Source organism: Lissotriton helveticus, chromosome 5_1 (assembly GCF_964261635.1).
Source record: "Lissotriton helveticus chromosome 5_1, aLisHel1.1, whole genome shotgun sequence".
NCBI lineage: Eukaryota > Metazoa > Chordata > Amphibia > Caudata > Salamandridae > Lissotriton > Lissotriton helveticus.
Window position 1 is genome coordinate 1,749,064,674 of NC_136065.1, and position 24,562 is coordinate 1,749,089,235.

General features: G+C 41.2%; 1 protein-coding gene across 1 annotated transcript in view; it reads right to left on the bottom strand.

The window, feature by feature from the left end:
- Positions 1-24,562, bottom strand: part of ASIC2 (acid sensing ion channel subunit 2) — a 1,943,108-nt gene that overhangs the window by 39,371 nt on the left and 1,879,175 nt on the right. The window contains exon 8 of the mRNA XM_078645029.1: positions 22,593-22,672. Within this exon, the coding sequence (XP_078501155.1) occupies positions 22,593-22,672 (80 nt within the window). The remainder of the gene's footprint in view (positions 1-22,592; positions 22,673-24,562) is intronic.

Genomic DNA, 24,562 nt, shown 5'->3' on the forward strand with positions numbered 1-24,562 from the left:
TGGAGAAGATATTGCGTTATTATTTCTTATTTTTATTACCAGGGGTTCGATAAAAAAGGTGAAAAGCAGGGGAGATAAAGGGCAACCTTGCCTTGTGCCTCGATTTATTCTAATCTTCCCTGCTTGCTTGGCATTTATTATCACCTGGGCAGATGCCCCCTCATAAATGTTTTGTAGCATATTAATAATAGGGGCGGGGAATCCAAAATAACCCAAGTAAAAAAATAACGTTGACCAGTTAACTAAATCAAATGCTTTTTCCGCATCGATCATAAGAATGCATGCAGAAATAGAATTAAGATTAAAATAATCTAGTGCCTGTAATAAATATTCTGTGTTGGCAGCCATATAGCGTCCAGCTATGAAACCCGTTTGATCTTGATGTATCACCTCCTGGGCGGCCAACACGAATCTTTGAGCCCAAATTTTCATAAAAACCTTATAGTCAGAATTTAAAAGACTAATTGGTCTATAGGAATTTACGTCCTCCGGGTTCTTGCCTTTCTTAACAAAACTAATAATTGTGGACTCTTTAAACTCTGAGGGGACCCTACCACCTCATCTTATATAATTAAATAAATATTTCAAAGGGTCCTCCAGCTCCTTCAGAAAAACCTTATAAAATTTGATTGGGAATCCATCAATCCCTGAAGCCTTTGCTCCCGCTGTGGCTTTTATACTATTTTGAATTTCCAAATGACTTATATCGCCGTCTATTTGATTAAATCTAGATTTAGAAATTTTGGGGATATTTAAGTTGTCGAAATATTCCCTAATTAGATTTTCTTCAACTTGGATATCAGTAGAGTATATTCTCTCATAATGATCAAGGAATATTTTCGCGATTCCCGCACTTTTAGTATCTATTCTGCCTGATGGATCTTGGATTTTTAAGATGATGGAGGATTCTTGTTTTTTCCTAATCGAATTTGCCAACAGCTTACCCATGAGTTGACTATCTTCATATAGCTTTTGTTGGAAGGCTTTTGAGCTATTTATCTCTTCCAAGATGAAGAAGTCCCTAAGTAATGCTTTAGCTTGTTCCCAGTTGTTTGGTTTTTGATTTAGTTTCAAGGCATACTCATTTTCTGCGGCGTCCTGGAGGGCAGATATTTTTCTTTTTCGGTCGTTTGCTTTGTTGGAAGAAAAGGCTATAATTTGCCCCCGCGCTGCTGCTTTGAATGCCCCCCATACTGCGAAAGGCTCTGCCGAGTCCTTATTTGCTAGAAAGAATTCCCTTATCCATTCTTTAAAACTCTCAACCCATATCATATTCTGTAGAAGGGTGCGATCCAGCTGCCACCTAGGTCGCTCCCCTGTCGTGCCCTCCAATATTAATTGAGCCTCGATCCTCCCATGATCTGAAAAAGGATTGCAACCTATCAATGCGTTGGAAATTTGGAGCGATCTTGAGGATAAAAAGAAATCTATTCTAGAGGCTGTGTGAAACCTATTGGAATAGCACGTGTAAGATTCTAGGTTGGGATTTAGAGAGCGCCATGGAACCCGCAATTGATATTCTGACATAAAAGCCTCTAACACCCCTTTTGTTTTTGGTTTTAGTTGTTTCTTATGCTTATTAGAGGTGTCCTTTTTTAAATCCTGAATGTAATTAAAATCACCTCCTACTATAATTTGCCCAGCAGTACTCCTTAGAATTTCACTAATTTCAGTCAGGGCCGAGGTGTCATCGAAAATTGGGCCATAATAGTTAACAAAATTTAATACCTTTCCCAACAATTTCACTGCCACCCAAAGCCATCTCCCTTTAGAATCTCTTTGCATTTGTAGGATCTCCCAGGGTAAATTTCTTGAAAAATAAATAGCAACACCCCTTTGGGCAACACCAGCAGAGGAAAAAAACCCATGGGAAAAATATCTAGGAAGAAACAACTTTGGGGAGTTCGATTTCAAGTGCGTCTCCTGGAGGAAGACCACGTGGGGTTTAAAAGCAATTGCCCATTTCAAAAGTGCTCCATATTTCTGTTTATTTAACAGCCCATTCGCATTAATGGACAGGATATTACATAAGTCAATTATCATTGATAAGGCTATGAAGTTCTAAACCTCTTCTGTACCAACCAATGTTAAGAATAGAAAACCTACTAATCTTGTGTTTTTTTGCTGCATTCACCCCCCCACCCCAAGAACCCCCCCATGGATGCGGGACCCCCCTTCCTGTCCACGCTGCCCACATCCCACCCTTTCTTCTACTTCGGGTGCCTTCTTGTTACACCCCGGTATGACCCTGGTGTGACCCTGAACCCAGGAACCCCGCCTAGATATTTTCAAACTCTCATTTTTTAAAATGTTTTAAAATTTTTATTTTTTTATTTTCCCTAATTATAGCTCTGGATTATAACATGGATTCCTCGTATTCAACATTCATTCAATATAGCCAAACCACTGAGCCTAGGCCCTTGTTGATATTTCATTAAGAAGGGTCTGTGCCTCTTCTAGATCAGTAAATAGAAAAAAAATTCTCTTGACAAGAACCTTTAGCATTGATTGCTGTGCAATCGAGGCCTGGGCACCATTAGCTTTGAATAACTGCAGCAGCTTTACGAACTCTTTCCTTCTTTTAGCTGCAGTTGCTGTCATATCCGAGAAAATCCTGCATTTTGTAGTTTCGGAAACGGAAAACTGGCGTTGTTGATATGCCTTGGAGAGTATCCGTTCCTTAATTCTAAAATCCGCAAAATTTAATAGAATAGTTCTAGGAAATGGAGAGTTCGCAAAGCGCTGACCCGATACTCTGTGGGCTCTTGTTATTGTCAAGTCTCCTTCAAAGTCTGGCAGAACTGCTTTCTGTATAAAAGAGTTAACCCATTGCACTGTATCGGATCCTTCCGTTCCTTCAGGGACCCCTACGATCCTCAGGTTAGATTGACGGGAGTGGTTTTCCAACTCCTCGAGTTTGTTCTCCATAAAAATCCTCTTTTTAGTGGCCTCTTTAGTCTCTCCTGAAACCAGATTCATCTGATCTTCAAGGACTGCTATCCTTGACTCAGCATCCAAGACCCTGTTGGGGAGTGCCAATGTTAATTCCTCCAGCTTATCTATTCTAGCGTGGATAGCAGCTAGTTCCGTTTGCTGATTGTTATTGATTTCACGGATCTCATCAAGGATTAAATTGAGCAACATGCGAATATCTAGCTGGAATTTTACCTCAGATCTTGCTTCCTTGTCGATAAGACTTGAATCGAGTCCTAGAATTTCTCCGTTCCCGGGAGTCTTATCTTGTATACACCCCCCATCTTGAACCACTTCATTTGTTACATTTACTAAAGAAAGCTGAGTTTGAGATGGAGATGGAGATGCTGTCATGTCAGGGCCCTTAGATAACACATTAGAGGCTGGGGGATCCAAAGTAAGAGAGACCAAAAGGGGCTGTGATGAATTAGAGAGGGGAGATTTCGGAGTAGTTCTTTTCGTAAACAGTGGAAAATCTCTCACCTCCTTTCCTCCCGTCCCACTGTTTCTCCTCTCTTCTACCACCTGAGGCGCTGTAGTTGCCAGTGCCGGTGTGGGGTTAAGAGTTAGAGGATGGATTTCTACTTCCGCTTGCGGCTGTGCAAGTACATCTGCTGTAATAACATCATTCATCTTGTCTCCCTCCACTGTCGCTTCTTGCTGTTCGTTGTGCTGTAGGGAAGTAGAGGAGGAGGGCGACTCGTTATCTGAGGATTCAGGTGTTGTATCATCTGTTATAAGGCCCCCCACCTCCTCCCTATTGGTGTCTTTATTTTTATCACAAGCCGCTTTTCGTGCAGCTTTTTTAGCAAGAGCCAGGGCAGGCGAGTCTTAGCTCTCTGACGGGCAGCCGCTTCCACTTTACTGAGTTTTACCGTGTCATCCTCTTTCAAAAGTTTGCCCATTTTTTTTTTAGGAAGTATACTCCCCTTATTTTATTTGGATAGGGAAAAGTTTTTAATGCTCCCAGTGAATTCAGGAGCCCCCAGCGAGTTTTTATTGTTTATTTTTGGTGTACAATCACTTCAAAGTATTTCAATGCAGTTATTTCCTCCGTGGAGAATTAACACAGCCTGACACCGTTAAGTCTATGAGAGTATTTACTCCGTAGCTGCCCTGTATTTGACCGTATTCAGCCTGTTTTCCACAACCTCAAGAGATGCAGCCGCAGCAGAACCGATGAAAAAGCTCCTTGACTGGCCGCAAATAATGATGCACACTTGCTCACTTCGGGAAGGAACTGATGGGCGGCGTGACTTGCATGGAACGAGCTTTTCCGAGCCCCTGTCTGACTGACGGGTCAAGAACAGCTACTGCAACGGCGAGGCAGCGTCATCTCTCTCGGCGCGTTCCAGCGATCTCCAGAATCCCTCTGCTCTGCTCAGCACCGCATTACACCCGTAGGTTTGAATTCTCCTTTCCCGCTTAGGCTTCCGGCACCAGCAGCGGCACCAGCAGCGGCGGTATCAGCGGTATCCGCGTCTCGGCGTCTCCAAAGCTGCATTTGCCATTACGGAGGCGGGGCCATGGGTCGAGGATCACGGGAGCCTAGGCAGAGGCGTGGATCTCTGCGGACATCCCTCAGCCTCCAAGGTGCCAAAAAGCGAGTAACTGCTTGTTGAAAATGTAAAATGTGTGGGCTTAATGCACGCAAAATGGATGAAAACGAAGCTATAGATTTCAACATTTGCAACAGGGTGTTTTTTTGTTGTTGCAAAACGTGTGCATAACTCAAAATGGCCCCTTAAGCTTAGCACTGAAAGCATCAAAGGGCTTATCTCAAAACACAGCAGTTAACGTTTGGGTTATTTTAATGTGTAAGGTTCCTAAATTAATCTCGTTCTCATGAAGGCTACGTCATTTTTGTTCAACTTTGAACTGGACATTACAGACGAGCATGCCACTTCATCTGATTCTAAATTGTTTTGGACAAATTGTTAAATGTAAAACAAACACTGACTCTGAATACTAGGGGATGTAAGACGCCACAGGGGATCAGCAGATATAGTAAGATATGTGCCCTTGCAGAGCTCTCTGTGAATTTATTCAGACTTTGATTAAAACATGAGCACTTAGCTCTCTTAAGAAAATATTTTAGAATCTGAAGCAACATGTCTCAGTTAATGTTTACATAAGAATTAATAAAGCACACATCTAGCAAAGAATCATTAGAATACTAGTCTGCATGAGATTCCCTTTTCCTTTAAACCCTGTTGCTGCTCTCACTTTTTTCTCCATTCACCACAGTCTAATGACTCATTTGTTTTATATTCTTAAAACTGTAAATGATCAAACTGCAAGATTAGGGAAAGTAGCATAAGCTATATATGTAACGGAAGAGTTTCCCAATTTAATTGAGTTTAAATGGATTCAGTGCACTGATCAGTTCAGATGGAAATATTTTTGAATTTCAGGTAGAATGACCAGAAAGGCAGAGGCCTAGCCATAATCCACATGTCCCACTGGCTCTGCAATAGATGACATTCATAGAATCACAATATACATTTGTCAACAAGCAAAAGTCAGTGCATGATGTGCTCCTGCTCAATGACAGCCGTGTTTCTGTATCATCCTATCAAAAATGCATTGAAATATACACATCAAAACACAGTATTTTCAACCAAAGGAATACACTAAAACCAAATCATCAAAGCAATACCCCTGCACTATCTTCCTCTTATTCATACACATTAGCATACCCATTAAACATTGATTTCAACTACAAAGGACACACTACAATCCTCTGTAGTCACTAGTTCATGGTTTAACTGCTTCACTGCCGTTTTTACATTTATAAACATCATGAAAAGATGTCACTAGGTAGTTATAGTTTATTTTTGTTTTATTGAAATTGAACATTGCCACATAATATTACATAGTGGTACAGATATATGATAGCATGGCAGACAAAAAAGTAAAATTACAACAAAAAGGAAAGCTGGGCCTAGGGGGACAATATGAATCACATCAATGGTCAGTAACCCAACATCATAGCTTTAAGGATCTATAAAAAGCAGTCTGTAACAATAAGAGCAGAGTTCAATGTCAGACATATCTTGAATTGCGGTAATGTATACCAGGATAATATCTATGGCATGATCACTCACTTAGCAGCAAATTATACATAGTGTTGTTGCCCATGTTATGTCAGTCATCGTTTCCAGTAAAGGGGGTATGCAGTGTATCTGGATGGATGGACTCTGGGCTTTGCAGACGGCACAGGAGAGCCCGACGCCTTCTGTCGTAGCCAGTCCATAAATGGAGCCTAAATGTCTTTGAGTCTGGAAGTGGGGGGAATTAACTCCCAATATGTGAATAATTGTACCTGACAGAATGTAATATCTTTAATCCATGCATCTGTGGAGGGAATGGACTGCCTTCCCCAATGCATAGCCACCCTACGTTTCGCCAGCAAGAGCAGCAGGGCAAGGATGCGTTGACCTGTGGGGGGAGTATCCTTCACATAGCCTAGCAAGCCCACCAGGGCTGTATGACTCAGCGTCAAATCAGTGAAGCCCTGAATGATGTCATAGACCTTACCCCAAAACTTAGCTATTGGTGTACACAGCCATGCCTGAGTAGTTATAGGAAATAAAGAAAATGTTAACTAATAACTTTGGAGGTTTCATGAATCTTCACAAAACTTTAAAAAGGAAGTCTCATCCACCTCAGATCCGTCCATGAGAGGTTCATAGCGATCCATCAAGCAGGGCTGAGAAAAAGAGGGGGGGCCATGAAACACGTTTTTTTCATTCAATTTCTCATAGACACAGCTGAAGCCAACTGGCTGAGCGGAATTGCACCAAATTCGGCAGAAAGATAGATATTTGCCCAGAATGCTTGCTTTGTGTGATTTGTGTAAATCTGTTCACTCGTTTTTGGGAAATAGAGCTCGAAATGTATGTATTTCAGCTGCTGAGAATCCTGTGTCCTGAAAGAAGTATTAAAAAGCATATACCACCTATATGCCAGATCCCCTAGGCCTAGTTGCCGAAAAAAGCTTCTTCATTAGAGGGTACTGTGGATCTGGTATATGTAAATGAAAACCCTGCGGGTGGACTAGGGCCTTGGAGATTGGCGCATTGCTTAGTCGTTGGGGAGGAGATTGTGCATCCCCCTCCCTGAGTCATTTGAAAGCCACTGTGGACCCATCCCCAGGGATAATGTGTTTTTTATGGGAAAGGGGTCTGCAGCCTTGAGCTATACAATGGACTCGCCAACCCCACCCACGAGGGCATGATGTATTACAGTGTCATTAGTACCGCATCTCCAAAAACACTGTAGATTGCCCACGTCTGGTGGGAGCAGAAACCAAAGCTGCTCCCAGTCGGGTGGAAGCAAAATAGTAAAGCCAGCTCCCACCAACATCCTCGATGGGTCCTGTCTGGGGAGACAGCGGATTTGAGGGAGCCATGGGCCATGCACCTGGCTGGGACCTTCCATCCAAATATATATACATTTTTTTTAAACTGTGAAATGAGCAGAGTAGTTGTTATTAACTACTCCCATCAGGGAGAACCAGATAATGTCCTGCTATGGCTCGATCTTTCAATAATTTAGGGGAAACATCCTTAACAACGCGGTCAGTACACCGCAATGCTGTTACATCGCGGTCGTTACAACTACCGCATGTAACAACGCTATGCCATTACAACGCAAGTCTTTACATCGACTTGCGCTAGATGGCGTGCTAACATTAAAAATGGTGTAGTTTACTATCCCAACACCTTCCCTACTGATAAGTGGACTGGAGTTGGAATAGTAAATTACACTTTTTTGTTGTTAGCACGCCACCTAGCGCAAGTCGATGTAAAGACTTGCGTTGTAAAGGCATAGCGTGGTAAAATGCAGTCGTAACGACTGCGATGTAACAGCACGCGTTGTATTAACACGCGTTGTTACATCATACAACCATAATTTAGTCATCCTGGTTCCCCTAGAAGAGGCAGGGACACCACAAACATATGTGTTAAATGTTGTGGGAAGCTGCAGGTTGTTCAGCAGCCCCCTGAGGAACATTTTAAAAATAAGCCACAGTAAGGCTTCTGGGTCATTAAATACATGTCCCCAGGACAGTTTACCATATTATTTTTAAAACACTTTCAGCACTCTGAGCTGGCGCTGTATGCCCTTCAGCCAAAGTGTGGAGACGACTTGTGGCTGAGTCTATGACAGCTTTTTATGGCCTGAAGAGTGTTAAAGAAAGACTCCAAAACATGGATATGGCTTTTGTGAGTAAAAAGGCTTTATTTAAATTATTTTGTATTATTAATCATTGCCTTGTATGTGTATTGGGAATACAATGGATAATAACCGTTGATACATTATTGTGGTGATTTAATGACAAAGGCAATAGGTCTGCATTATACTGACGTGCTGACCCCCCTGATAAAACCAATAGAAACTATCTTTTAGATGTTGACATTTGACCCTTTGGTAATGCTAGAGGTCTGCTTTGGTTAAAATTGAAGCCTTTATATTGCTACTTCATGTTAAATAATCATATGAAATCTACTGAAAATCAAGCTTTAAAGTGACATTAGAGTTAGGTATGGTAATAATATCTTAATTAACTTTATTTAACTTTAAAACTAAAATTAGAAATTCACTGAAAAAACGAAGATTAAAGTGACATTATAGTGATGTGTAAACGTTAGTTAGAACATACTGTTTTGAACTAAGACAAATATTATTGTTATTATCAATATGTATAATGCGTGCTGCTACCCCAAGGTGTTTATAGACACAAGGCAGACGGAGGCGTAGGAGCTTGCACAGTTTCCCGGCAACTCTGGAAGGGAATTCCAAAGTTTTGGGAACAGATATGCAAAGGAACGCCACTTTCTGTGAGCCAAACGGAACCTATACACAGTGAACAAGGCACCGTTCAGACCGCTCAAATTTCGAGAGGCATGATAAGGCACCACCAAATCCTGAATATAGCACAGTCCTAATCCCGCTTTAGCCTTCAGCATGTAACATAAAGCTTTAAATTGAATGTGCTTAGAAATTGTGAGCCAATGCAGCTCATGAAGAAGATGGGAGACAGAGGTAGACTTTGGAAGCTGATACAATAGCCTAACAGCTGATAAATTGTAGCTTTATTGGTTCCTATGTCCAACACTAATCTAATGTAGATAAGATTAGGGCTTTGATCGTAGTCCTCTGGGCTGATGCAGGAATCATCCAAATGCTAATTTTCAGCCACTTGAGCACCGCAAAACAAGTGACAGGCGCCTTGGCCTCTTGGGTTTCATAGATAACTTGTCAAGCCCAGTTTTCTAACCTTCTGAGATGGAGTAGGCAGATCCCCTAGAAATTCTGGTTAATGTTGCGGGCCCCAAAAAGAACAGTTTTTGCTCAGAATCATGACCTTGGTTTTATCTCTATTGAGCTGGAGCGAGTTTTTATTCATCCATGGGGCTAAGACCAGAAGGTTCAAAATTCTGTACAGATGACAATGTATAGGTGATCTGTGTGTCATCTGCATAAGAGAAAAGGGCCAAGCCATAAGTCTCTACTTCATCCACCAAAGGGAGGATGTAAATATTAAACAACATAGGGCTCAACACTGAACCCTGAGGGACTCCTGAGGTTAAGGTTTATGTCTCAGACCTGGCACTGGATGAAACAATTTGAAACAAATGATCTGTTAGAAAGGATATATATGCCAGAGCTAAGCTTTCAAGGTCAAGTGACATCAATCTTTCCACCAGGATGGAGTGAGACAAAGTATAAAAGGTTGTAATAAGGTCTAAAGAAGTAAGCACAGATGTTATGCCCTCATCAAGGCTCTGCCTCAAGTGCTCCGTTACGCTCCAGAGGGCGGATTCAGTGGTGTGTCCAGCCCTAAAACCCAACAGGGAGAAGTGAAGAAAATTCTGAGCCTCCACAAATGGAGTGAGCTGAATGTTAACATGGTTCTCCAGAATTCAGGAGAAAATGGGTAGCAGGGAAATTGGGCAAAATTTCAACGGATTTGATGGGTCCAAATTAGATTTTTTTTTAAGAGTGGAAGAACCATTGCATCCTTCCTCTTCTGTTGGACAACCCCCTTGCCGAAGGAGAAGTTGAGAAGAACCATTATCATGTGTAACAGGCTTGAATCCAATTGTCTAAGCATGCTAGGCTGCTAGGGATCCAGTGGGGATTTTGATTTAGTATACTGAAGAATAGCTTTAAATGTCACAATGTCTTAGATGTATGCCTGGAATTGGTTGAAGTGCCCATGCAACCTGCTTGAATAAGATTCTGAGCATAGGTATCTAGAGCAGTGTCACTCAAATGTGCTCCATTCATGCAGTCCTTTGCCAGTTGGTAATGAATATTTTCTACTGTTTTGGTAGAGAAGAGAGCTATCTCCTTGCCTTGGATTTGAGAGCTGAAGGTGCTGGTGGCAAGTTCCAATAGTCCCATAGTTCCTTAACCACCTGTGCAATTGTGAGCATTCAAATTTGTATATAAGTAAAATGCTGCTTGAGCAGATTTACAAACCTCATGATATTTAATTATTAACGCTGCTCTATAATTGATTTTAGCCTCCTCCGTATAGAACTTTCTCAAAATTCTTTGCAAGACTTTGCACTTTTTTTACTAATGTCTCAGTCATTCCTTAAACCAGGAAGCCAGTGGTTGAGTCCATCCTGAATGTTTTACGGTGGTCAGTAACATTTCCTCCATGGCCTCTGTAAGCCATTTGTGAAGCAGGTCCTGATCTAAAACAGATGCTTGTTTAAAATCAGGATTGGTGCGTTGGAGTTGCTTATCCAAGGCTGGAGCATTCAACTTAGACCAATTCCTAGATTTAGACATGTAATTAGGTCATAAGGATAAGGGATACGTTGGAATTCTAACATTGAAAGGCACAGCAAAATGGTCAACCCACAGTAGTGGAAGAAGAGGAGCAGTAACCAGGTTTGCCATATTGCAAAAGACCTGCAATTCACCAATTATAGTTAATTTAAGTAATTATAACTCATACTCTCTAAATGCACTGTTTCTGATCTCACATATTTCAACACTCATGACAAGTGCAATGATAATGTTGATCAAATTACTGCAATATTTCAAATAAAGCAACTGATGACATAAATGTGCATTACCATGAGTGGCATGGGGTTGGAGGGTGAGGTTGGGCACAGGACATGGGCGCAGCACAGGTCCAGTGCCCAACCATCCGCCACTGCGCAAGGCTGACTATGTGGTGTAGAAATATAAAAGGGTGGCATTTTAAGTAAGACAGACCTACTGGCTTTGTTAAATTGTCAGAACACCAAAAGAAAAAAAACAGGTTTATCGACTGGTCAGCACATTAATATACATAAAGCAGACCTATTGCCTTTGTCAAAAAGTCACCAATAACTGTGTATATTTCATAAATTCACCCATTGCAATGTTTAATAATAGTGATTGCCACAAAATATATTCAATGAAGCAATTTTACAAAAACAATTAGACATGTTTTTGTGCCTTTAAAAAATAAATTCAGGCCACAAAGATTAGCCATAAAAATAGCCACAAGGGCTACCTGCCCAGTAGCTGAAGAACATACAGTTCCGGCTCAGCATGCTTTAAAACAAAAAGGGTAAGCTCTCCTGGGATCAATGATTTAATGACCCACGAGGCTAACTGTTTTCTTCTAATGCTGCTGGGGGGCTGATGCATTCCCGGCTACCATCCATAACATTAAGAAAATGTTTGGTGGTGCTGTTGCTCCCATCACACTTTTAGAACAAAGGGACGAGAGGACAACCCTTTCCCCAGTCCTTTCTATGTCAAACATCTAATCACACACAAAAGGAAAGCTACCATAATATTCAGTTTACGACAATCTGATGATGGGAAACCCTAAGGGTTTATTAATACTGCCCTTACCCACTAGATAGTTGCATGCTTCGTCATGGGGCAGCTCCTACACTCTGCTTCAGGCCAACTTTCAGGGTGGAGTGCAAAAATTATATTTTCCAAAAAATACTAGGGATCCACTGTGCAGAGGCAGTAATAAGCTACAACTATCTAGGAGGGAAACCTCTCGATTTCTTTATTCCTGGGTCCTTCCTGATAGGGTTAAAATAATTGTGTTTCAGATGTACTTAGGGAAATAACGTCCCTGTCACCCTCTCTGCTTTTATCAACAAGTTCCTGCCAAATTCATATGCCCTTTAGGGGTCACTGGTATTCCTCAGGGTATAGATCCCATTTTCTAACCTCCCAAGAATCTTCCCTATGTGAGTTTTTTTGTGTTTACTATACTTGCCCCATGTAGTACCACTCCTGAATTTCATATATACATTTCAAAACTCAGGGTGAGAGTGAGTTTGAGTTTAAAATTATTTGTAAAAGCGCGCATACACCAGCGGTTTCTTGGCGCTACAACTAACAAAAATCCGGGGCCAGAAACGAAACGGGGGAACTGCGAAGGGGATTATTCAAAGGACTTCCTGAATAGGTGGGCCTTAAGTTGTTTACAGAATTGAGGGTACAGGGTGAGGGTTCGAATTTCCAGGGGAAGAGAGTTCCACAGGGAAGGGGCAAGGGTGGCAAATTTAGAGCCTCCCCACTTCTTTCTTCGGTAGCGTGGAATCATGAGTAAGAACTGGGAAGATGAACGTAGCTCTCTGCTGGGAACATAAGGGGTGATCTCAGAAGAGATGAATGCTGGAGCTGAGCCTAGGCGAGCCAGGAAGGTAATGGAGGCGATCTTAAATTGGACCCGGGCTAGTACAGGGAGCCAGTGTAGAGACTTCAAAAGGGGAGTAGAGTGATGAAATTTCGGGAGATTGAAAGCCAGGCGGGCCGCCTGGTTTTGTATGAGTTGCAAACGCCGTAAGCTATATGCAGGAATACCCGCATATAGGGCGTTGCCGTAATCCAGGCGGGACACCACCATGGCGAGGATGATAAGTTTAAGAGCAGAAAAAGAAAAAAAACGGGACACCCTACGTATAGTACGCAGTGAGAGAAAAGAGGAAGAAACCACAGAGCTAACCTGGGAGTGAAGGGAAAGTTGAGAATTAATTTTTATACCAAGGGTTTTAACTGAGGAAGCGGGGACAGGAGGGAGACCGAGAGAGGGGGGCCAGAACAGAGGAGTCCAGGGGCTGGATGAACCACCCGTCAATACCAGCTCGGTCTTGTCGGGGTTGAGTTTTAAGTGGTTGTGGTTCATCCAGTCCCGGATGTGAAGCATAATAGATTGAAAATTAAGAACAGAAGAGGGAGAAGAAGACAGGTCAAAAACAAGCTGGAGATCGTCCGCGTAGTTAAACACGGCGATCTTCATTTGTTGCAAAGAAAAAATAAGAGGGGCAATATAAAGATTAAATAAAAGGGGAGAAAGGGAAGAGCCTTGGGGAACCCCGCAATGTACTTTCCGGACGTCCGCTGTAAAGTCTCCCAGGCGGACAGCCTGGGTGCGGTCACTCAGGAAGGAGGAAAGCCAGACCAAAGCGGTCCCCCCGATCCCCGCCGCCCTCACACGGGAGAGTAAGATGGTGTGATCCACCGTGTCACATCGTCCTGTAGTCACACATACTCCAAGAAATGATCATTGCCCATTTAGTTCTCTCTTCACCCTCCGACAGTCCTTGCTCCTTCTAGGGGCACCACCATCATCCGAATTGATAAGTAAAAAGCCATTACAGGGCATTCTGGGGAGTTTCTTACTTGAAACAGTGACTAAAAATCGAGCGTCTTCTGCTGCTCATTTATTATTCTTTTTTCTATATTTTTATGGTTTTGCAGTCCCACTTGGGACACTTTGGACATTGGAGGGGCTCCGAGGCACTAACGGCTCCTGCCAGCTGGTTTGCCACCTCCCATGCGGGATGCCAGCGGAAGCAGGCCATTATTTTTAAGTGGGTGCCCTGAGGCTCATGCGGGCCCCCACAACATGCCAGTGTTTGGAAACCATGAGAGGAGCTCCAAGGCACCTGCTGATCCTGAGGACTCCCCAGCCAGCACCCATACTGGATGCTGGTGTGACTCCCCAGCCAGCACCCATACTGGATGCTGATGCTGGATGCTGGTGTGAGTGGCTCATTATTTTAGAGTAGGTGCTCACACAGGGCACCCCTAACATCCTTAAATGTTGGGGCCTTGAGGGGGAGACTCAATGCCCCAAGGTCCCTGCCAGGTGCCCAGCCAGAGCATATCCTGGGTGCCAGGAGGAGCCTGTTGTATTGTCTGGGCAGGAGAAGTTGTTTCCCCTGCTCGAGGCTGAGTTGTATTCCATGCCCTGGAGAGTGAAGGCAGTGAATTAAATTTGCATTCTCTGACAACATTCCCCTGGACAGGAAACAGAAATGTCCCAGGGAACAGGACTCTAAAACAATGTTTTGTTCGAGGTCTTGGGGATGAGGCACCTGAAGTCAGTCTATAGCTCAGGGAAAGGGGATACATACCCCCTCCCTTAAATACCAGAAATAGCCCTAGGGGATAATGACCCCTGGGTCTATAGAGGCCCAGGGAAAGGGACACATGTCCATCTCCCACAAAGCAAAGGTTTTAGTGAACCACCCCCCGGGGCCCATGCATACACCATGGGGCTTATTTTAACGCCACCGTAGATTTGCCTATCCTCTGGGAACCCCCATCCAGACCTAGGAGGTGAGGGTATCCCTACCCGAGTACCCCAAATAAGTCCTCGAGTATTAAAATGGCTACTGCCACATCTTTGTTGATATGGTGACAGCCAATCATATCTATTCTTTCAATCTCGTGGTTCTGTGGGTGCTCTGAATCTCTACATACACATACACTTTAAACATTCCTTTGTCAAAAACTACTGAATGGATTCACATCAACTCACTCCAAATTTGTGTAATTGCATTCCCATTCTGCTGCTTTGGCTGTAGCTGTGTGTAATTTTCCAATGGAAAATTGTATGGGAAAAATGTGTTTTTAGACCCCGACCTTTTTCTCGTCCCCCGCAAAATTTCCTGCAAGGAGCTGCAGTGTATGAAACTTTTTCTTAGAAGGTTTCATGAAGATAAGTAGGGCCTATGTAACTTTGGCCCTAACTATAATTACCCAGTGGCCTTCCCATCACTAGCAAACTCTTGGTGCTAATTTCAGGGCTGCCTCAATAATATGCAGTTCAGATCACTAGCGATGTCACACACATATTGAATGTACTTGTAAAGGGTTATCTAGCTTCTAGCTTCTCCCAGGTACATCTAAAGATCAAGCTTGTGGAAGGCGATACAGGAGAGGTAAGGGGCAGCTGGGTACTGTCCCAGTCGATGAACAGCCCCGCCCGGCAGCCCAATCCACTTTTTGTGTTGGAGGTGAGTAAGGTCCGGATAAGCCAAGCTCTTATCTGCCCATCTTGGCACCGTCCTTCACACACCACCAATAGAAGAAATGGGCGATTAGGTAGGAATTGGAATGGAGGGGATAAGACTGTTATTAGCCCCCGCTATTTCAATAGCAGTTATTGGCGCTAAGGCATGGAACAAATTACCCCACTGCCTTCGGGAAGCCACCACGGTGCATAGGTTCAGAAAAATACTGAAAACATGGATTTACACACTGTGAGACACAGGCTGTAAAGCCTTATTATGATCCCTCCTTTACAACATGGGCAGTCCAGCTGTGGTTATCTGCTGGTAATCAGGAGTCTCGGCGCCAAGATGCTCCCTGGAGTGGTAGTGCGCTATAAAAATGCCATATCACATCACATCACATCACATTTCAATCTCCACTTCCTAGTTCATTTCACAGATCTTTGTTTCGCTGTCCATGAGAAGCATTCAGAGACGAAGGAGATGTATGTCTGTGCCCTACGTAGGAACCAGAAATTGCTTAGCCTTGGAAAACATCCAAACTCCTCTCTGAGGCATAGTCACACCGTTCTAAACCCCAGCAAGGAGCCAGATGCTGTTGGAATTTATTATTAGCCTAAGACAATATTCTAACAGCATCTAGTTCCTTGCTAGAGCACAGACACAGAGCCTTCCTCTCACAATGCTTCTCTCTCTCCAAGAGAAGAGAACAGTGAACCATAAAGTAGTGAGACACACATCCTTCAAAAAAACATTGTATGCTGATGAGCTCCCAGAAGCACAACACAGGTCCTGTACCACAAACAGGTCACAGTCAAGTGAAATGCCAAAACACTAATCATTAAGAAACAGCACACACTTACTTTCACCTAAGGACAGCAGATACAAGACTTTACATACATAGCATGCAATACAACATGCAAATAGCAAGCTGTCATTGTGATCACAACACGTCTCCTGCAATATACATTGAACTAACACTGAACTTCCTGCCAGCTTACAACTTTACACTGTAGGCAACCTTTTTATTTATTCTGTTTCAGGGCCGTAGCTATGGGCTGTGAGGAATTTGAAGACTCGGCCAGCCAATAAAAAATCACCCCCCCCCCTCCAAAAAAACCGAGGCACCTGGCACAGTCTAGAGGTGCAGTAGTTCAGAAAGTGAATGAGAATAGAAATGCAGTTAAATGTTGGTTTTATATTGTCACATTTGCTGCGTATTCCAATAAAGATGAAATACATTTCCGGCTGTCTTCTGACAAATTGATGCTTACTCTATTATTGTAGAGATGTTTACTTTTCTTCTTTTGACTGCAAAGAGAGCGGATTTTGTAAAGTGAACTATGTGACATTCTCTCTATCTTACTGACGAGGCCACTAGAATTAGGCAGCATAACAGGAATGGCCCTGAAATGGCTTGAATCCTTTTTGAATAATCGATCGTTTAGGATCTGGGAAAGCGGTGCACTGTCTAAATCTACCCCCCTCCAGTGTGGAGTCCCTCAGGGCTCTTCTTTAAGCCCTACTTTGTTTAATATATATATGGCCCCACTGGAGGAGGTGGTGGCTCCCTTTGGGATCAAAACAGTCACCTATGCAGACGACACCCAATTAGTCGTCTCGCTAACACAACAAGAGGGATGTCTGGACAATCTTTCTGCCTGCCTTCCTGGAATATTCTCCTGGATGACCAGTTCGCGGCTCAAACTTAATGGAGCAAAAACGGAGATCATGCTCCTGGGCCATTATTTTACATCCCTCCCTAAAACCTTGTGGCTTACCTGCATGGGTGAGCTGCCCGCACCGAAAGAAAAAATCAAAAGCTTGGGGGTGTGGTTTGAGCCCGACCTAACCTTAAGGACGCAAGCACAGAAAGTCGCAGGCATTTGCTTTGGCCTGCTTCGAGCAGTGCGGAAAGTTCTTTCTCTTCCGCCTCCCCAGTCCAGGAAATTACTGTTCCAGGGATTAATATTATCCAGACTGGATTATAGTAACGCCCTGTTCTTAGCGGCGCCTGAAGCTACCATCAATATCCTTCAACGGGTGCAGAACGCAGCAGCCAGGATGCTCTCCGGGGCCTCAAGAAGATCTTCGGCCAGACCAGTTTTGAGAGCGCTTCACTGGCTGCCAATACGCGAAACAATTATCTTCAAATCGCTATGTATCACCCATAAGGCGCTTCAGGGCAAAGGACCCCCGGCTCTTAGGAGCCTGATCTGCCCTTACAGATCTTTCCCGGGCTCTCCGGTCGGACCTAGGAAACCTAGCCAAGGTTCCCAGAGGGAGGAAGGCACGCACAGGGGGACGCCGTTTTACGGTAAATGTGGCAAAAAATTGGAATTCTCTCCCCAGTCAGATCCGGACCGAACCCTGTTATCTTAAGTTTCGAAAGTCCCTTAAAACATTTCTTTTTCCCAAAATCCTCTAAGTAATGGTACCCTCCTCAGTTTGTTCCTGTTCTTTGTTTTGTTAGCGCTGGGACGCTCGTGGTCAGCCATGCGCTTTATAAATCAAATTTCATTTCATTTCATTTCAGTGGAGGCCTGAATTATGCAACAATATTAACTAAATTATGTGGCAAGAAAACACAAATTATTCCTTTTAAGGAGGTACATTTTTAATAGTATCACTTCAATATTCTGTAATTTTTGCAAAAGTTAGCACTGTCTGGGCTACGATTTCATTTTATTAGAACCAGTTCCACACCCAAATACTGTTCGCCGTAAGTAACTGAAAGGATACAAGTTAACCTTTACTCAGGACCTTCCACAGTACGTACTACCCATATGTGTGACACCCAAGTGCTTACCTACATGGACAGCAAGCTATGACAGATTGGTTGTGGGTGGTTAGAAAGGTGTTGTCTTTATTTAGTGATCCAATGTGGGAAGTATTTCCATGTCGTGTGGGCCTACCACTGAGGTCCGGATATTATTTTATGAGGTGCAGAGCGCAGTAGTGTGGTGGATGATGAGATGTAAGAAAGACGTCCAAATTATTGTTTTTCAGCACGCTAACAGCTTTGCTAGCTTTATGGGTCCCATTATGGTATTTCTTATGATTATAATCGGCTTAGCTGGTTACTGCACTGGATTGTACAAGTAGAAATTAGGGGCAGAAATGCTTACGTTTGATGCAACCCATCAAAACAGCCTGCTGCATTGCAATACGTGAAAGGCAGATAGCAGAAATGCGCCATTGTTACAGAGATGTGATGCATTTCAGCTGTATCCACATGTTGCTGCACTGTGTATTGCCTGGTGCAAGGGTGCCTGCATTACAGGCATTACAGGCAGGGTTGGTTTTGTGCAGGAAAGGACAACTTCCTGGACAAATACAGACCATAGAGGCATATTCTTTTTTCTATGTGTGCTGCACAATGCCTTACACATAGAATGAGGAAGTAACAAGAAGAAATAAAGCAAATGTTCTTGCTACGCCTCACTGTGGAATGTGTACCATGTTGATGCATTCCTAATTTTACTAGCATTTAGTAAATCTAATTATGCACCAAATTCCATAGGTTGATGTTTGAGAATACTCATGCTACACCCGTGGAATGCATCCAAATGCACTTGCATTACTTTGTATGTAAAAATTATTGTGTATCAGGCTATAACACAAAAGTGAAGCAAACCTGATGCAAAATCTTAGTAAATCTGTCCCCTAGTGTATAGTTCTGGACCACGGCTGCCACTGTTAGAGGGAGAGAGAAATGGAGAGAGATGCTGGGATGTGTATTGTTACTATCATCTCATCTAAAATCCAAACAAGTGACCGTAGTGTATAGATATTTGGGACCTGCAGTCATAGATTAGATTAAAGTCCTTCAATTGAGCTGCATTGAGTGATCTCCTCAGTTATTCCATGCCTAATTCTTTAGTGATCGTGGTTTATTTGCTGCACAGTACTGGTGATGGGTAACCTCATAGCAGATATGTCTTATGTGAATGTAAGAGGGTTAAGTTACAGTTGGCTGCTTGACACCTGAGTGTCATGGTATGGTTATCAATGTGGGACAGAAATGTTATGTATGAGCCTACATAGCTATATAATACCCCGTCAAAGCACAGGTAAGCTCTCCATTAACTTACCTGCCTACCAAAAGAAGTTTGCTGGTTGGGTTGTTTCCAATCTATGGATTGGAAGCTGAAGATTGAGTTTGAGGGTGCAAGTGTCTTTTCAGGTTCTGCTGCAGGGTTGTGTGGTTGGGTAGTTGTCTTAGAAATAGCCATGTTTTCAACAGTCTTATGAAGTGTATAGGCTCCTCGATGCTTTGAATGCTTGCTGGTAGGGTGTTTCAGAGCTTGGCAGCTTGTACTGATAAAGCAGTGCCTCCAACAGATTTCTTATGGTAGGATGATAGGATAAGTGGTGCAAGCCTGGGAGCAGTGTCCTAGTTCGTTTGTATTGCTTGAATTTAGCAGGAAAGTATAGTTTTCCTTTTCCTTGGAGGCTCTGTGAACTATGGAAAGTCCCTTGAACATTTCATTTCTTGCTCTATATAGCCAGTGGAGTGATTGCAATACTGCAGTCATATGTTCCCTGGGTGAGGTCAGAGCACAGCAATCAATCAGTAGATTTGTAGAGTACTTCTTGTCACCAGGAGGGTATATGGGCACATGCAGGGTCCAGGTGATTAGCCGAATAGTTGGGTTTTCATGGAGTTTTAGAACTCTAGAAGAGATGGGGAGGTCCGGAGATTAAAGGTTAGTTCATTCGTTGTATTTTCTGCTAGGTACAATAAGGAGTGACTTCTGCATTTGATTCGTCGGATGTTTGGGTGAGAATTGGAGAACGGGACGTGGAGCGGAGGTATCTGGTGGGTGATGGAAGTTCAGGCAGTTGTAAGTAGGCATATCCACAGTAGTGTAGGCCCTTGTATGCATGGGTCAGGAGCTTAAACTGCCATCATTTCTGTGTAGGGAGCCAGTGGAGTTTCCTGAGGTAGGGAGTGATGTGGGTTTATCTAGGAAGATCCAGGACAAGTCAGGCTGCAACATTGTGCATGGTCTGTAGCCATGGAGGAGGTGAGCTGCGATCCCTGCGTAGAGTGGGTTGCCATAGTCAAGTCGGCTTGAGATGAGGGCCTGGGTGATGGAGCGTCTTGAGCTTTGGGAAGCTAGTTGAATATCTTATGAAGCATGCAGGGAATAAAGAAGCAGGAGGATGAGACGAAGTTGATAGGATTTAATGTTGGACCTTGAAAGCTGATTAAGTGCACTTTAATATTTTCCTTAAAAAAATCCAGATATTCCTTCACATAATATTACAGTGTGTTCACCCTGAATATCTAAACCAGAATATCGATGACAGAATATAGAATCGAAAGTATTGACAGGATAGTATAGTTGTTCTATTCCTTATATGTACCTACTCAATATATCTGTATCTTTCTGGTATGTAGATGTGAAGTTAGGAATAAAAAATCCAAACTTCAGAATATGCACTTACCTTTCAATATTCTAATCTCAGTATTCTTTTATCATGATATTCTGGGGCTCGTTATTTAGTAGTATAACCAGTATTTGGGAACGAATGCACATATAGAACACAGTTTTTATATTTGATCACAGCTAAGGGCCTTGCCCCACCCCAAATATACTTCTGGTTACCAGCCTGATCTGGATGACACACGCATATCCTTAATTTTCAAGGTCAAAGGTGGTGTACAACAGTCTAACGAATCAGAAATACTCTTGATGATTTTGCAGATTTTTATATTGCTAGTCGGCCCCAAAGGCATTTGATCACTTTACAGTAGAACCAGACTATGCTACACATATTTTAATGGGAGATTACGGGATTTTCCCAGAATATAAGGATGTTGAGCCAAGGACAGGATTCAACCATGTGGATACATCGTCCAAAAGTGGCAGCTCTAGCCACAGGGCCACAACTGCTCCCTTTTAGCCAATTAAAACGAAAACCCTATAAAGCAGACATCTTTATGCTGCTAGCAGTTTCACCTATTTTGGATACTAAACTATGGTAGCTTCTGTGAGCAACCCTAGCATTTACCTTAACTATGATTTGTTTATGGCTATCGAGCTATCCTATGTAGTCAAAGGTTTTTACTTCCAGCTTGATTCGATTATGGAATTGTGGTTGTAGTATGTATTTATATTAGAAGGTTTCTTCATCTGAGAATTCCACCAGGAATTCTCATGGTTCATTCCTTTTAGAATGTTTTATGTGCTATGTTCTCTGAGTGCTCTGTATACCTTTAAAAAGTGTTTGTTATGATACATCTTGTGTAATCAGTTATGATCAGTTGCTCTGCTGATCTTCAAGAAGGTGGATGCTCCAATAAAGACTTCTTCACTTCAACTTGGATATACTTGTTATTTATTTAAGAAGAACCCTTACAACAGTGGTGTACTTTTCTACCACGCAGGATTCAAGTAAAAAACGATACTGTTCAAAGGATTCATTATTATCCTGTAGGTTTGATATAAACAGTAATATACAAATTATTAATGAAAAGTGCAAACTCAGCCTTTCATCGTTCCGAGATCATTTAAATTGCTCATTGATAATATATGTTTTGTACCATCTTTAGATATATAAAAAAGCATACTAACAAATTGCTACGTGAACAATAAATTGCTGTTATAAAGAGCAAAAGGTTGGCAAAATAAAACCGTGTTAGAGTTTATGACCTGATTATGTTAAATGCAAAGATACTCAATTTATTAATGAAGTAAAAAATATTTTAAGGGTCATTATCATGAAATGCTTGCCCTTCACTAGGTCCTTCATTCCAAACCTAAAGCACTGCCTCATATGATGAGAGTGAAGGCCACCTATCTCAATGATAATCACTGTCGAATATTCATTAATGTATTTAGAACACTCAGTAGCAGCAGCAGATGTTTCCAAATCCCTTTGAATCTTAGGTTTGAACTCAGACAACATAAACATTGCGGGGATGGCAAATGTGCCCCCTAATTCTTAGTCAAATAAAATTGCAAGAGAATTTGTAAATGTTGCATGAAATTTGCCCCCTGTAGAAGGTGTTCCTGAGATTTGCTCATTGCGCTTGACTACTCAAGTGGTTACTTCTCTTGTGCCCATGTTTCTATTCCTGTATACATTTTGGATTCCCATTTAATTTATGCATATTTATTTGAGAAAATGCAACTGTAGTCATCCAGCATGCTAATAAATAAAACAAAGATGTTCCTTGAGGATAATTTGGCAAAGAAACAATCCGATCGCTAATTGTCACTGCCATAGCTGTTTGTGCAATTAGAATGAAAATCCTATGGGTAAGCAACTGATTATCAAGAATTAACCACAAGCATCTAATGCATACTAGTAAGTCAATCTTACCTCATAAATGTAATCAAATAATTCTAGGATTGTGAGAATACTTGCTCCAATAAACAAGCCCATCTGACCTCCAATGTCACCTGCGAAAAAAGAGAGAGACAAGCTTTTTGTATTGAAAGGTTATAATATATATGCAGGGTGATGAATACGTTACCCAATACAGATTATACACATCAGTTGACAACTTCCTTTGCATATTTAAGTCAAGAACAGGCTGGACTGAGGAGGAATTGTGACCTATCAGCATGGGTTCTTAAACATGCATTATGCAATTCATTCTTATGGGTTTAACCTGACAATAAACAGCTAAAGCAAGTCAATGGTTAGTTTTATAATGCAATATATTTATTTTATACTTTCTCCATGTAGATTATCTCTTTCAGTGTCGGGCCTTCGTGCAAGTATGTGTCAAAGCTGTATTAAAAAAATTGGCTTTAAGTTGTTCAGATACGTGTACCATTTCGGTCTCTTTATTCCCCTCTAAAACAATTTGGTATTTTTGTGTGTATTCAAGGCTATGCATTGATGCAAACGCTGCATCAGTATATTACTGCACCATGAAGATATGATGAAAATGTAGTGCTATTTTGATTTTTTAACAAATTTACCGAATATTCTGTTGCCTTTCTAAAATTTGCCAACATAAATCTCAGAATGCCAGCTAAGGAAATGTTGCCTATACTGGCCAATTATGTGTGTATTTTCCTAGTTAAAGTAGTCTTGAACATTAATTATGTAATATCACAAATCATGAAGTATAAAGAATTGCTGAACATGAGGTTTGTTAGATGTTTTGCAATTTTGTTTCAAAAGATGTTAATTTCTTCCGATGTCTCTCATGCAGGATCCTGGTAAACAGTCAAAACATCGAGTAGAAAATATCGAATGGACATAATATCGAGTTTAAAATATAGAATGGACAAAATATCGAATGGACAGAATATAGACATCAAAAATATCGTTTTTAAGGTAAGTAATGTAATATCGAATGTTAAAAATATAGAAAGTTAAAATATCTAAGTATATAATATAGGTTATTAAAATTATCAAATTTTTAATAGTATCGAATTTTTTATAGGGTTTTTTATGTTATTATATGTGTGAAAAGTGTGTATTTATGTTATAATTTATTTTAATTAATGAATTTTGTTTTTTTAATTTTTGTGTAATTTAATTCTGTAGCGGGTTGTGGGTTTATAGGGGAATAGGGTGGGAATTAATTAAATATGTAAATGTATTTATTGGCATTCATTTTTAATTAATTTTTAATTAATTTATCTTTGGTAATTAATTAAATTGTAATTGGCAATTAATTTTAATTAATTGATTAATTGCTAATTATGTTAATTTTACTACTTTATTTTCTGTAGCGGGTTGTGGGTTTATAGGGGAATTGGGTGGGAAGTAATTTATTTATAATTAAATATGTAAAATTATTTATTGGTATTTTTTTAGAATTAATTGTTACATTTTTTTATGGGTAATCAATTAAATTTTAATTGGCAATTAATTTTATTTAATTGATTAATTGCTAATTATGTTAATTTTACAAATTTATTTTCTGTAGCGGGTTGTGGGTTTATAGGGGAATAGGGTGGGAAGTAATTTATTTATAATTAATTAAATAATTCAATTTATTTAATTGTATTTAATTTGAATTGATTGTTAATTAATTTTTAATTGTTAATGAATTAATGGTTAATTTGTAATTAATTTGTATTAATAGGTAACTAATTGCAATAATTAATTTTAATTTGTAAGTTTAATTGATTAATTATTATATTATATTAAATTGGTAATTACTTTTAATTAATTTTTTATAGATATTAATTCATATTTTTTTAAATAATATATGAAGTATTTACTTTCCCTACTGTTGCACTCTCTGGAGTGGGAATAGTAATTTTTACCCCTACGCTATCCAACGCTTTCCCTACTGTTGCACTCTTTGGAGTGGGAATAATAATTGT